General features: G+C 36.9%; 1 protein-coding gene across 7 annotated transcripts in view; it reads right to left on the bottom strand.

The window, feature by feature from the left end:
- Positions 1-13,608, bottom strand: part of RB1CC1 (RB1-inducible coiled-coil 1) — a 53,702-nt gene extending 40,094 nt beyond the window's left edge. For 2 of the 7 annotated variants that reach the window (XR_001360418.1, XM_005885175.2), the window contains exons 1-7: positions 13,458-13,607; positions 11,822-11,943; positions 10,070-10,196; positions 9,719-9,889; positions 8,474-8,676; positions 5,637-6,063; positions 2,966-3,136 (exon numbers count right to left, since the gene is read on the bottom strand). Coding sequence is in view for 6 of the 7 variants with exons in the window: in XM_005885175.2 (XP_005885237.1) it covers positions 2,966-3,136; positions 5,637-6,063; positions 8,474-8,676; positions 9,719-9,889; positions 10,070-10,196; positions 11,822-11,892 (1,170 nt within the window). In the remaining variant the exon portion in view is untranslated. Of the gene's footprint in view, positions 1-2,965; positions 3,137-5,636; positions 6,064-8,473; positions 8,677-9,718; positions 9,890-10,069; positions 10,197-11,094; positions 11,141-11,821; positions 11,944-13,457 lie in introns of those variants that run through there. The other 5 variants (XM_014532466.1, XM_005885176.2, XM_005885177.2 and 2 more) reach the window with 5 other exon arrangements.
- Positions 13,609-14,429: the final 821 nt, after the last annotated feature.

The raw sequence follows: 14,429 nt of genomic DNA, 5'->3' as shown, positions 1-14,429 counted from the left end.
CCCCCCCCCGTGCACGAATTTTGTGCACCAGGCCTCTAGTATATATATAAAAGGATGTGTCCATCCGACCGGTAGCTATGACGCACACTGACCACCAGGGGGCAGACGCTCAACGCAGGAGCTGCCGAGCTGAGGTGACTTGGCCTTGGCAGCAGCGGTTCTCAGGTGACGCACCCCTGAACCAGAGAAGAGGGAGCCCGATTCCTCATGGGGCCGCAAGATTCCACCTTCAGCTGTGGGTTATGTTGTTGCTGGAGCACTATTGGCCCCGAATCTAGTTTACTGCACACTTGTGTTTGCATTCCACACCTTGTACAACAGCAACTTTGCAGAGTGCCCTCTCGCACTCCAGAACCCCTCAGGGGATGTCAGAGAACTGGTTTCGGCCCGATCCCTGCAGGCCAGGCTAAGGGACCCCAGCTGTCGGAGGGACCCTGCTCACTCCACAGATGCCCTTCAAGCTATGCCAGCAGGAGGTTGGCCCATCTCACCTAGTCCCGCCCTGCTGGCCACCTTCTAATTAATTTCCTTTCAATGTGCATGAGTCCATGCACCGGGTCACTAGTATCCTACGAAATTGTTAGACTCACCATCACAAGGACTGGAAAACCAACTTCCCATCTAAATCTCTGAAATGGGATTAAGGTGATGATCTAAGATTGTAATCACCCCTACCATATGCCAAAAGCAAACAAATTCTCTCTAGAAAACTGTAAGAAACAACAGAAAATATTCATAGACACACAGGCACAGATAATGGTGTTAACAGATATAGCCGTTAATTACTAGTATATGCTTAATGTATTCAAAGAGATAATGGATAAGACCAGATGTTTTGGTAGATAATTTGAAGCTATATAAACAAAAAACACTAAATTGAAAATATAGAGCTAAGATTAACAAAGAATATCAAATCAATAAAGTTTAATAGCTATTCACACCTGAAAAAAAAATCTGAAAGTTAATTTGAACTGATAGGTCAAAAGAAAATATCCCAAACTAAGTGCAGATAGATATAATCATACAAAATACAGAAAAGGGTAAATGGGAAGGACAAGGTGAAAGGTCTAAAACATGTATAATTAGCATCAATGTAGGAGAAGAGAGAGATACAAAATCACGATTTGAAGAGAAACTGATTGAAAGCCACAAATTCAAGTAGGACTACAAGCCCAGTGCAGAAAAGCCAAAGAAATACAAAGAAATACAAAGAAAGCCACATCTTGTCCTATTATAGTAAAACTGCTGAAAACCAAACCAAAGGTAAAGTGCTTAAAAGCAAATGGCTAACAGCCTAGAATTCGCTATCAAGAAAATATCCTTCAGAAATAAAGGTGATTTAAAGAGAATTTCACATGACAAAAACTGAATTTGCCACTAAAAGGAAATAAAGGACATTTCCATGTATATTATACACCAAATATTATTTAAAAGGAAAAAAGCTAATATGATAAATAGAATTAAAACATAAAATTTTAAAATAAAAATAATCCAAAAGGCAAAATCAGAGACAAAAAAGGACATATAATTAAGAAAAATTACAAATGATTGATTTAAAGGCAAATATTCAGTATTTACAACAAGTAAGCAGACTAAATGTTCCAATTAAAAGATTTCTCAACTTACTTTGAAGCTATAACTGATGCCAAAACTCTGACAAATACATAACAAATAAAAACTACACACATACAACTTAATTCAGTTTGCCAATATGTTACTCTAAATCCAGATATACATAAAAAAGACAATATATTATGATGACACAGTTAATTCCACGAATCTGAACATGGTTCAAAATTAGAACTGCCCATCCATGTGGCTCAGTGGTTGAGGGTTGACCTATGAACCAGGAGGTCTCAGTTCGATTCCCAGTCAGGGCACATACCCAGGTTGCAGGCTCGATTCCCAGTGGGAGGCATGCAGGAGGTAGCCAAGCAATGATTCCCTCATCATTGATGTTTCTATCTCTCTCTCCCTCTTCCTTCCTCTCTAAAATCAATTAAAAATATTTTTAAAAATTAGAACTTAAATGTAACTTTCATAATCTGAGAAAGGGTATCTACTGAAACAAGGAGAGAAAAACCTACTATAAACATTAAAATTTTGAAATGTTGGCCACTTTCTATAGATCAGGAATTAAACAAGAACTCACACTATTTCAGCACTGTATTGGTGTTCCAATCAGTGCAAAAAAAGACAAAATAAAGGAATTCAGTTCACAGCACAGTGGCTGAATCCTAAATCACGAGAGAAAAGGAGAGGGTGCAGAAATTACAAGATAAATTCCATCAGTAAATTATACATTTGTACCCATTAAAATGATTACTCATTCATATGTTCTAATGAAAGAACACACTCACATCACTGGAAAAGCATGTTTAAAAGTCAACTCTTTTGCTATAGACTGTTTCACCAGAGTGCCTGCCAGGGTAGATCGAGGACAAAACTGTGGTGATCTAAACAGTCATTTGTATGGAAGAAAATGTCTAGGTTAATTAATCCCTTTTTGTGTGTGTGATAAACCTTATTTGACAGAATTCTTGGGACATTGCATTAAATTAAACCTAAAAGCCTAAGTATTAGTAAATTCTTTAAGATTTTATATTTTCCTTCTGTCCTTTATAAATTTCATTTTTCTGTGTACTTTTTTGAGAAGGGAGCAGAAAGTATTCACATATTTAGTGCAATGACTGCTTGGTATGTTCTCTCAACACCTTTTTTTCAGCTGCTCACAGCACTTTCATTGCTTATCTTTCAGTTGTCATCTAAAATAGTCTAAGCTCAATTTATTTTATCAAACCAAAATATTAAGAACATGATTTATTACATGGAAACAATAATACTGCACTCACAATATTCAAGGGTGAAGTGAAAATATGGTGCATACCAAATTGGTATTGCACATAAAATAACTTCATAGAAAAGTTACAAATTCCTTTTCCTGAGAGAAGTTTGAAATAAGCACCTGAGCAAGTTCTTTCTGCTCATTCACCAGTCGGCCACAGCTAGCAATCATCTGATCCAGGGCATACAGCCGATCTTCGAGTCCTTTAATGGCTTTCATATTCTGATTATCAAGTTTGGCAATAGTTTGACGGCATTCTACTATAAATGGTCGAATAATCCTTGGATCAAGCTAGATGACAAGAACACATGAATAAATTGTCATCAAATAGTTTGATACAGCTTCAGAGAAAAATACAGGAATCTGAGGTTTTATTTTCAGAAGAAGGTCAAGAATAGGATAATTATGTTAATAAAACACAAGCACTATTGGTTATATGGAAATACATAATTAAGAATATAGCCCTAGCCAGTTTGGCTCAATGTATAGAGCATCATCCTGCAGACTGAGGGTCCCAGGCTCAATTCTGGTCAAGGACATGTGCCTTGGCTGCAAGTTCAGTCCCAGGCCCTGATCAGGGCGTGTGCAAGAGGCAACCAATCAATGTGTCTCTCTCACATCAATGTTTCTCTCTTGTATCTCTTCTCCTCCCTTCCACTCTCTATAAAAAAGTCAATGGAAAAATATCCTCGGGTGAGGCTTAACAGTAGTAACAAAAAAGAATATATATTTCCAGGAATTATACATTTCAATCAATGCCACAAACTATTCAATTGTCACTATCACAAATAAAATGTAATTTTCAAGGTCTAAGACACATGTTTTGGTCATTGACTATCTTATCAATCCCACTTCTCTCTAAAACATAACATCTTCAAATGTCCTTCCCTCCTGGAGTGATCGCTGTTCTCAATCCCTAGCTCCTCAAGGAGCTGGATCAACTAGTCTCCCCTTTCCCTTGGAATACTTGACACTGGCAGGCTTTTTGCATGCACTCTCCATAAAACCATTAGGCCAAAGATCACCAATGACCTTGTTTCACTTGTGGTTCTTTTACATTAAGCACTAAAGACCACCTTTTCCAAATTTTAAAGATTTTGGCATTACCTCAGGCGTTCCTTCACATACCCTTTTCTGGCTCCTTTTCCTACCTAATCTATAAACACAGATGAACCAGAAGCACTCAGTGCTTATTAGGCCATTTTTACTCTTCTTTATATCACTTCAGCATAATTAAGAATTAGAGCTAACTCCCAACCCTTTTTTAATCCCTGATCCTTATACATTTTCATCCTGTGTTTCTGACGGCTTGTTAATATCTATGTGTGGATATCAACTACTAGAGGCCTGTTGCACGAAGAGATTCGTGCAATGGGCCTTCCCTTCTCCTGGCTGCAGGCACCGGTTTTCCTCCGGCACCCGGGACCCAGGCCTTCGCTCCGGCCGGAGCTGCCTTCCGTCCTCCATCTTCGCGGCCCCAGCCGGAGCTGCCTTCCATCTTCCGTCTTCGCTGCTCCAGCTCGCCTTCAGTCTTCTTGGAGCCTACGTATGCAAATTAACCGCCATCTTTGTTGGCGGTTAATTTGCATATCGTGCTGATTAGCCAATGGGAGGCGTAGCGAAGGTACAGTCAATTACTCTGTTTGTCTATTATTTGATAGGATGATATGTTCTATTACTAACTCATTATAAATGTTTCCTATGGAAATCCCTAAATGGTTTCTTTCAACCCACAATGACATCCAAAAACATAGACTATAGTAAAGGCTTCTGTGATCTGATACCAGTAATTCCTGCCAGACCTACCTTCTTTTGAAACTGAATTGCCTACTGTATCCACACAAACCCTGTGCTTCTCTACTTCTAACCTTGGTTCACCTTGATTGTACCGCCTAGCTTTTAAAGCCCATCGCTGCCTCTCTGTAAGGGTCATAGTCAAATACTACCTCCTTCATGATGCCTTTCATCATCTCTACACAGTCAAAAGGACCGTAAATTATTTATGTACTGCTTCTGGTTCACAGGTAATATACAAAAGCAGTTAAAAATAAACCATTCTAATGTTATTATCAAGAATACAATCCTATCCTATATAATAAAAGCCCAGCGACCAAACAGCAGAGTGACCAGAATGACCGGTCGACCAGTCGCTATGACGCACACTGACCAGCAAGGGGGCAGACGCTCAGTGCAGGAGCTGTCCCCTGGTGGTCAGTGTGCTCCCATATACGGGTCAGCCGAGTCAGCCGAGTGGCGCTCCCACAGCCGGCCATGCCCCCGCCTAGTGCACGAATCCCGTGCACCGGGCCTCTAGTGTAATAAGAGGCTGCCATTTGTGACACCACAAAAAAGGAAACAGACATTATTTAAATATAGGCAGCACTTCCTTTGCACTGAAACGTGTGCATATGTGAACATCTTCTCACTTTTCTCAATTTTGTGGTAACTGAGTTCAATGTGCACACATTTCCAATCCAAAGTATTGTACAAACCAAAGACTAGCTGTAAATCATTAGAGTGATAAAGGGCTAAAAAGAGATGACTAAAATAGATTCAAATTTTCAACTTAGGCAAAATTAAAACAATACATAGAATTAACTACTCAAGAATGTGTGTATTTCATTGAATGTAAATCATCAGTATAAATAAAACCTATAAAAAACAAAATTTTCTTTTACTCCAAAACTCATTATTTCTATTTTAACACAATACCCATTCTCCCATTTCATAAAGTAATTAGTATAAATAATATAATTTCAATAACAAAAAGTATCAAATTAACATTACTTACCCTGCTCATTGAATCAAAGCACTTCCTAACTAATGATTCCACGTCATTAGGTCTATCTTGAACATTTATCCAGTCTAACAAAGAAACATTAAAAAAAGGCAGATCTCTGTCTTTAGCATCTACTGAAGTTTCATCCTGCTGAGCAGTACTTTGACAAGATTCCCCAATTTCTTTTACACTTTTAACATCTGTGGTATCTGGGGCTACATGTTCCACTGACTTGTGAAATGAGGTTAACAAGGATTTGTTAGTTGTCCTAGGCGTATCGGGAGAGAGCACCAGTTCAGTGGAAGTTTTCATCTCAGCCTTTTCTGAGCCTTCATGTTCAGGTAAAGAATCCATTCTTCCCAAACATTCCCGGTAACTATGCCTGGTTAGGCACTCCAGCAGCGGAATCTTGGCCATTACTGAAACCGCAGTTCCTAAACTTAAAATATAAAAGTTTTGTTAGGAAAATAACAGGACTACTCTAATTAGAGATCAACATTTTGAAAGATTAGCATTTTATTATTACACAAATCTTACCATCTCTCTATTATGCTATACATAGGTAAAGCAATCTAGGAGGTGTTTAAATGAAACCTAGTTAGATAGAAAGGTATCAACACATTTAAATTCTATTCTAAAGTAAAGTTTGTCAGTTCACACTAAATAAGTGAACACCTGATTTTTATCAAACCTTAAGATATAAGAAATTCAAACTTACAAAAAATATTTACTTGTCCTGACCGGTTTAGCTCAGTGGATAGAGCGTCGGCTATGGACTCAAGGGTCCCAGGTTCGATTCCGGTCAAAGGCATGTACTTTGGTTGCAGGCACGTCCCCAGAGGGGAGTGTGCAGGAGGGAGCTGCTTGATGTTTCTCACTCATCGATGTTCCTAACTCTCTATCCCTCTCCCTTCCTCTCTGTAAAAAATCAATAAAATATATTTTAAAAAAAAAAAAGATTTACCATAGCAGTCCCTTAAAAGATATTTTTATCTTTAAGTCAATCAAGGATTTTTGACATACTGAAAGCACAGGATAAAATTAACTATCTTAATAAAGATTAAGGTAACTCTTACATTCATCAGACCCTGAAAATAAAGTAGACATATGTTGTCAAAAGCCATGGGTAAAAGATAAAATCTTGATGATGTGTCTTCTGTAAAAACATGTAAAATGATTCAGGGTCCTACATTAAATTGACATATCTAAGTGACTCTCTAAAAAATAGTTACTTAAAAAGGTTTTTATATAAACTCTTAAAAGATATTTTGAGTCTTAATTAATGATTCCCTTCCTTCCCAAGATTTGTCCCATCGTCAACTTGAGGCCAAAATTTATAAAGATTCAGCCCACGAAACAGAAACTTGATTTTATTAAAGGTTACTTGAATGAATGAATGAATGAATGAATGAATGAATGAATTTTTAAAAATCCCAATTCAAGGCAATAAAATACCAAACAAAAACTGAAAGCATATATACATATATACACACACACATACCTTGCTATTTAGAAAATACATTTTCTATATTTTCATATGCATTATATCCCTTTTTAAAAAGAAGCAAAGGGTATCAGGTGTGCTTATATAAGAAGAACCAGAAAACCATCTAAACAAGAGTTAGAACACATTGGCTTTTTTCTATCTTAGCAAGCCTAAATCATATAGCCACATTTTTTTTTAAATGCCAAGATAAGAAACAATTTATTATAGAGAGAAGAAAAATTTCTCATCCAAAATATAGAAATCTGTACAACTTTGCCACAATCAATATACATGAACTGTACAAATTTACACCAGTTCATAATTTACCAAATAAAAGATGACTAACAAAGTTAACAAAATAGATGGTGGTTTGTAGAAAAGACTTTTACCCAATTAAGTACAAGGAAAGTTACAAACCAGACCTCCACTTTCTAAAAATAAGTAGTTTGCTCAGTCTTAGAAAACTACAAGCTAGCAAATGCACAGAGCTGGCTGGTGCTACCACCACAGTTGAGACAGTGTCTTTTTAGGGGTCTTAAATTGTAAAGCCTGTTGCCAAGGCCGATTCTGGTCACTTGCTACTTTCAAGGCCAAAAACACAATACAAGGTCTGACCATTTCCCCAGGACATGCCTACTAGGTTTGTCTTATGTACATTTATACATATTTAAGTGCTAGGTAAAAGTCTTGTCATAAAACTTCCAGTACTACCTTGTTTAAAATGTTGAGCTTTCCTATGCAGCTTCATATGGCCACATTTTAAAAGGAAATTACATTTTCCTTGATTGGTTAATGTTTTGAAATTTTTTCCATTTCTATTAGATATATTATTTTTTTTATGTTACCTTTACTTTATTGGAAAGTTGGTAGCAAGATGAGAGGATGCAAAGATTCTTTGGGTCAAAAGTATTCTAAGTCTTTTACATAAAGAAAACAACACAAAAAAAAGAAATGTTGAAGATCTGTAAATATGTGGTGAGGAAAACTGGCGATTATTTTGGAGTCTATAAAAGGCATCTTAGGTCAGCCGGTGTGGCTTAGTGCTTGAGCTCCACCTATGAACCAGGAGGTCATGGTTTGATTCCTGGTCAGGCCATATGCCCGGTTGCAGGCTTGACCCGCAGTAGGGAGCATACAGGAGGCAGCCAATCAATTATTCTCATCACTGATGTTTCTATCTCTCCCTCTCCCTTCCTCTCTAAAATCAATAAAAATAAGTTTCTTTTAAAAATTAAAACGGTATCATAAAGTCTCAAAAAATGAATTTCGATTATGTCCTACTTTAAATATTAATTACTAAAACTACTGATACATTGCAAAGATATTTTAAACATCTTATTATCCATTTTAATGGCACACATACTGAGTAAGTTTTAGCTTGATGTCTTCTATGGATTGCAGATAATTTGAATAAATATTTTCAAACTTGAAAAGTAGCTTTTGGTATGAATTTGAACAGTCCTCCAGATTGGCCATGATTGCAGCCCAGCCCTGGTGTTGAAGGTGTTCATCATGGACCAGACTTTCACAGAAGGAGCTAAGTTTCTTGGCAACTTCATACATTTCCTACATTGAAAAAGAAAAAACAGTAAAAAAAAAGGTAATGTTTCTGTGCACGTATCTATATATGTACTTACATGTGTGCATGAATGCATTCTGAACACATTTTAAAGAAAGCATTGTTAAGGGAATGCTTTAGTTTATCTGTGCCTGCTTATTATAATAGTGGAGGAAGAAAAACACCTAACTCATTGCTGCTGGTAAAGCATCTACTGAGGGCAACTCAGCAATAACTATCAAAAGTAAAATGGGTCCAGGTGGTGTGGTTCAGTGGTTGAGTCTCGACCTAGGAACCAGAGGTCGTGGTTTGATTCCAGGTCAGGGCACATGCCCTGGTGGCCAGCTCAATCCCCAGTGTGGGGCGTGCAGAAGGCAGCCAATCAATGATTCTCTCTCATCACTGATGTTTCTCTCTCTCTCCCCCTCTCCTTTTCTCTCTGAAATCAATAAAAGTATTTTTTTTAAAAAAAGAGCTTAATCAAATAAAGACTAGTCAAAGATTTTTTAAATTTCAATACTATGAAATAAAATGCAAAGAACCTCAATGTCTATCATAAATAATCTGTACCAAAACAATGAAATGTATATATTTTTATATATGATATTGATATGGAAAAATCAACATATAGCATTAAATTTAAAAGGTAAGGGTGTTGGATTCATAAGTTAATATTCTTTTTTTCTAAATTGATTTTAGGGAGGGTGTGAGGGAGAATAGAAAAGTAAAGAGAGAGATGAGAAGAGAAAACATAGGAGAAACATTGACCCACAATCTAGGCCTGTGCCCTGACTGGGAATCGAACCTGCCACCTTCTGGTGTATGAGACGACACTCCAACCAACTGAGCCACATGCCTTGCTATTTAGATTTGAATGCTTTAGAAGTAATAAATGCTAGAATGTTCACAAATGACTAATAATAATTCATAAAAATATTACCAAGTATATGTGTAAGACTTCATTTTGTTAAATGCACCAGTTGTTAATTTTTTAAGTTGTATTAGATGTAACTAAGTATTATTGCATCTCAAAATATACTTTTATCTTACCACTGCAAGCTGTGTTCTTGAAGCAACAGTGTGAAAAACTGCAGGCATCATTAGTGACTCTTCAACTTTTATTTCCATGTCATTTTCTGTTGAAAAGGTAGTTTTAGGAATAGCAGGTGGAAGCTCACATAAGATCATTTCTTTGTTAAAAAGAAAAATTGGATTTGTGTCCTATGAAAGTAAAAATGCAAAGAAAAAAACAACACTGAAGTAAAATATTACGAATACTAAACATGCACATTGCCCTCAATACATGAAGCAGATAAGCCTTAATTCTGAACGCTGAGTTCCCCATGCCCTATCTGAGGAAGCTGACACATGTTTGAGTAGAAGGGCTGCTAGGACACCTACCGTCCCAGCACTGTAGGTGCACACTCTTCTATCTGCAGCCATACACTCTCCTCCATTGACCACCAGCACCTGGTGCTGAATAGCAATCTTGTATTTGCTATGAATAGCATGCTTAAGATCTGTAACACTTTAATAAAAAGGCAAAAAATCAGTTATTTACATTAGCCCCATGACAAATATGCTTACTATCAATGTAATACTATGTAAAATATCTGATTTAAGCTTATTTCAGGAATTGGATTTCATAATTAATTTATCTTAGGTAAATAAGTCAAACCATGTGCCACTTCTAAAAGTGAGTCTATAAAATACAGACAGTAGACATTTATTTTTGTGTTCTTTATATAATGTAGCAAAGGAATATGCTCAAATTAGCATCAGGTCTGTTAAATTCCTCAAAACATAGGATGTATGATAAAAGCTCCACATCACATTACACAACCATATATTAAATCTAAACCATATGAAAATTACAGTAGGTTCTCGGGTTATGTCAGAGGTCCATTCCCACGGCGCCACGTAACGCGATTTTCGCCGTAAGTCGGAAGCCACCTACATAAGCACCTACATCACTCACATGGAGCACATACACAGCAGTAATGAGTGAAACAGTAAAAAAATTTAAAAGAAAGATAACAATTCCTGACCTTTACTTGTGGTAAATAAATAATAAAAAACATAAAGCACAAATGTACATACATCGAAATGACAGAACTTTCTTTTTATACATAAATGGGAGATGGCGATGTAACCATGAAACAACGTAGGTCAAGTCTGACGTAACCCGAGGACTGTCTGTATATCCTTTTTCTATCTTTCAAAAATCATTCCTTTACAGGTAAAATCGCATTTTATAAAACTAAAAAAATTTAAGTTAATAATTTCACAGTTCCATTTTAAAACTAAGATGATTAATTCCATAAATTATGATATTTTCAGTGTCAAAATTCTATTTTGTTATCAGGTCTTTGCTATTATGGCCACTATAAAAATATAAGCAGATTTAGAAATACAGGGTGGGGCAAGTTTGCACTGTAAGTTCAGTGTCAAATGTTAGGGTAGTTCCAGTTATAGTTATTCATATGAAAAATAACAAATAATAATAATACAAGAATAAACTCATTTACTGTACTCACTGTAAACCTTCTTTTGCCCCCCCACCCCCCTGGATTTGCTATTTCTATTCCCCTCCGTTTGGCCTCAAAATACATCTTTCCTCCCCTGAGACTTCTCCCCATATAAGAGGACATTTATTAGTCAAATATTTGAAACCCCTGCATAGCTAGAGTATTAGACACATGATTCCAACTAATTCGGCTAAAAGTCAAACACTGTCTTTAACCATATGAGGGAGTTTTTAAAAAAGCACTAAAAAACATGGGATTGATACATGTTGCTTTATATAGCTAGCAATAATCCCCTTAGCAGTGTACTGTGAAACTTAGAATAGAAATCAGCTATGAAAACTTACTTCTAATTGATAACTTTGGTTTGAAATCAGTATATTTGTGGGTGAGTTGTTTCTTGTGAATAATATAGTCACACAAATAGAATAAAGCACAACTTAATGATTTTAACTTTAGCATTTCAGAGAAAGATAACAATATGCTGGGATGAAATATTGCATTTAAGACTTGCTATATCACTACTCTTATTTAACAAAGCAATAGTTCTCACAAATCAAATTGTTCCTGTTAAGTTTTTGCATGTACAAAATGCAAAGCTGATGCAAACAAATGAAATACAGCTCACGTTTGCACTGTAAGTTCAGTGTCAAATGTTAGGGTAGTTCCAGTGTTAACCAGAAATACATATAACTTCATGATGACTTCTCTGGATTCTGTGGGCTTATACCTCACACTCTGATATAGTTACTAAAAGAAAGAGACAAGAAAAGTGGTCAAATTTAAACACATACAAATACCATCACATAAAGCACAGCACAGTTGTACTAGATAAATACCACCACCACCAAATAACATAGGTTTTTATGTTTAAAATGGCTAACTGGACAATTAAGTAAACTTGTTGCCTAAAAACAAATCGTAATGAGACGAGTAAAATGCATAACTGTTTTACCATTAAAGCATAGTTTAAACAAAAAGGCCAGTGGTTAAAAAAGTTATGTGTACATGTCACTGTTCTACATTCAAAATAAAACAAAAAACAAAAATTAAAAATTTGATCAAACATCTTTCTAACTCCACTTTTTCCTTATAACGATAAAGTCTTAAGGTTAAACTTACAAAGGACAAATAAAGTAGCCACTAACTTGCAAGTTAGGGAAAATAAGTTAGTTCCAATTCCTTCTCCTGAGCTGCCTGAGTTTCATCTGCACTCGGACCCTGCCCTAGCCGGTGGATAAAGCGTCAGCCTGTGGACTGAAGGGTCCCAGGTTCAATTCAGATCAAAGGCACATGCCTGGATTGCGGGCTTGATCTCCAGTGTGGGGCATGTAGGAGGCAGCAGATCAATAATTTTCTCTCATCATTGATATTTCTCTCTTCCTCTCCCTGTCCCTTCCCCTCCCTGAAATCAATAAAAATATATTTTGAAAAAATAAAAATATATATTAAAGAAAAAGAAACTTAGGCCCTAATAGTTTTATCACCTTGTGAACAGTAGAGTGTGGAAATCAGAATATTTAAAATAACTTTGCCACTAACTATTTGAAGTCAAAACCTTATAAAACATCTATAAAATAAAGCAGGATGGGGAACCTTTTTTCTGCCAAGGACCATTTGAATATTTATAACATCATTCATGGACTATACAAAATTATCAACTTAAAAATTAGCCTGCTGCCAAAACCGGTTTGGCTCAGTGGATAGAGCGTCGGCCTGCGGACTGAAAGGTCCCAGGTTCAATTCCGGTCAAGGGCATGTACCTGGGTTGCGGGCACATCCCCAGTAGGAGATGTGCAGGAGGCAGCTGATCGATGTTTCTGACTCTCTATCTCTCTCCCTTCCTTTCTGCAAAAATCAATAAAATATTTTTTTTTTTAAAAATTAGCCTGCTATCTATTTAACTCACCCCTAATGCCTTGACAGCACAAAACCAAATGATTTCTTTCGCCTTGTGCGCCTTGTGCAGCCCGCAGGCCGGACATTCCCCACCCCGGAAATTAAGAGACAGATTTCAATGTCTAGCTTTTTTCTTTTCTTTTTTTTTAACAACTGGAGGTAAAAAAATCCCTAAGATTAATGAAAGATAACAATAAATTGCCAGAAACTAGTATCTTTATATTCTTTCCACATGGACTCTACAGTAAAATTATCAGGAAAGAAAAGGCAAATAAAAGTTTTAAAATGGTTGCTTCCAAAATCATTGTTCTAAATGCCTTAGATCTATTAAAAAATCTATTATAAAGGTAGGAACTGTGACTTACCGTCAGGCACTGTGAAAAGAACTACCACTTTTCTTAAAAAGATTAAAACTGGCTTATGTTTGCTTTGCTTGATATTGGCAACTGAATGGCATTACTGGTTAAACTTGGTGAACTGAAAAAGAAAAATTTCTGGATTACTATGGAGAGAAATAATTAGTATATGATGACAATATATGGTTACTATTCTCTTCCTTTTAAAATTACCTTCTGAAACAGTAATCTCTACTCAGTCTTTTTCCTACCTGCACATTCACTGAAACCACATGTGACTTGGACCCACACCACACCATTAAAAGATATCAAACAAAAAGTCTCCAAAGAACTCCCCAAACTGCTAAACCCTACAGCGTTTCTCAGTCTTTACAATATAATGGCAAAAGAGCCCGGAATTGTGGAGCCAGACTGCCTGAATGATTCTGGCCCCATTATTTGTACATGATCTTGAACAAGTTATTTCAGTTTCTTTCTTTTTTTAATATAGGAATTAAAATGGTACCTTAGAGCAGCGGTCGCCAACCGGTGGTCCGCGGACCACTGGTGGTCCATGAGGTCTGAAAGGTTGGCGACCACTGCCTTAGAGAGCCCCTCCACCTCCATCCACACTTCAGTGAAATCCTGACACCACCACCACCACCATCATCATCATCTCCTGTCTCCTGCCCCCTACCCCAACCAATCCTTGGGTGTGGGCAGCGCCTATGATCTGTTTCTAATCAATGAAATCTGGCAAAGGTGATGAAATTTCACATGACTGCTACTGAGATTATGTGAGATTATACCTTCCACCATGCCAACTGACTCCCTCCTTTGCCGGCTTTGATGAAGTAAATGAGTTGCCATATGGAGAGGCTCACGTGGCAAGAAACTGAAGTTGGGCTCTGGCCAAAAGCCAACAAGAAGCTGAAGGCCTCAGTCCTGCAAAGAACTGGATCTAGACAACCACCAAGAGCTCGGAAGCAGATCATTCCTCAG

The sequence above is a fragment of the Myotis brandtii genome, unplaced genomic scaffold, assembly GCF_000412655.1.
Source record: "Myotis brandtii unplaced genomic scaffold, ASM41265v1 scaffold896, whole genome shotgun sequence".
Lineage (NCBI taxonomy): Eukaryota > Metazoa > Chordata > Mammalia > Chiroptera > Vespertilionidae > Myotis > Myotis brandtii.
The sequence above is the reverse complement of the archived record's forward strand: the minus strand, read 5'-3'. Positions and strand labels throughout refer to the sequence as shown.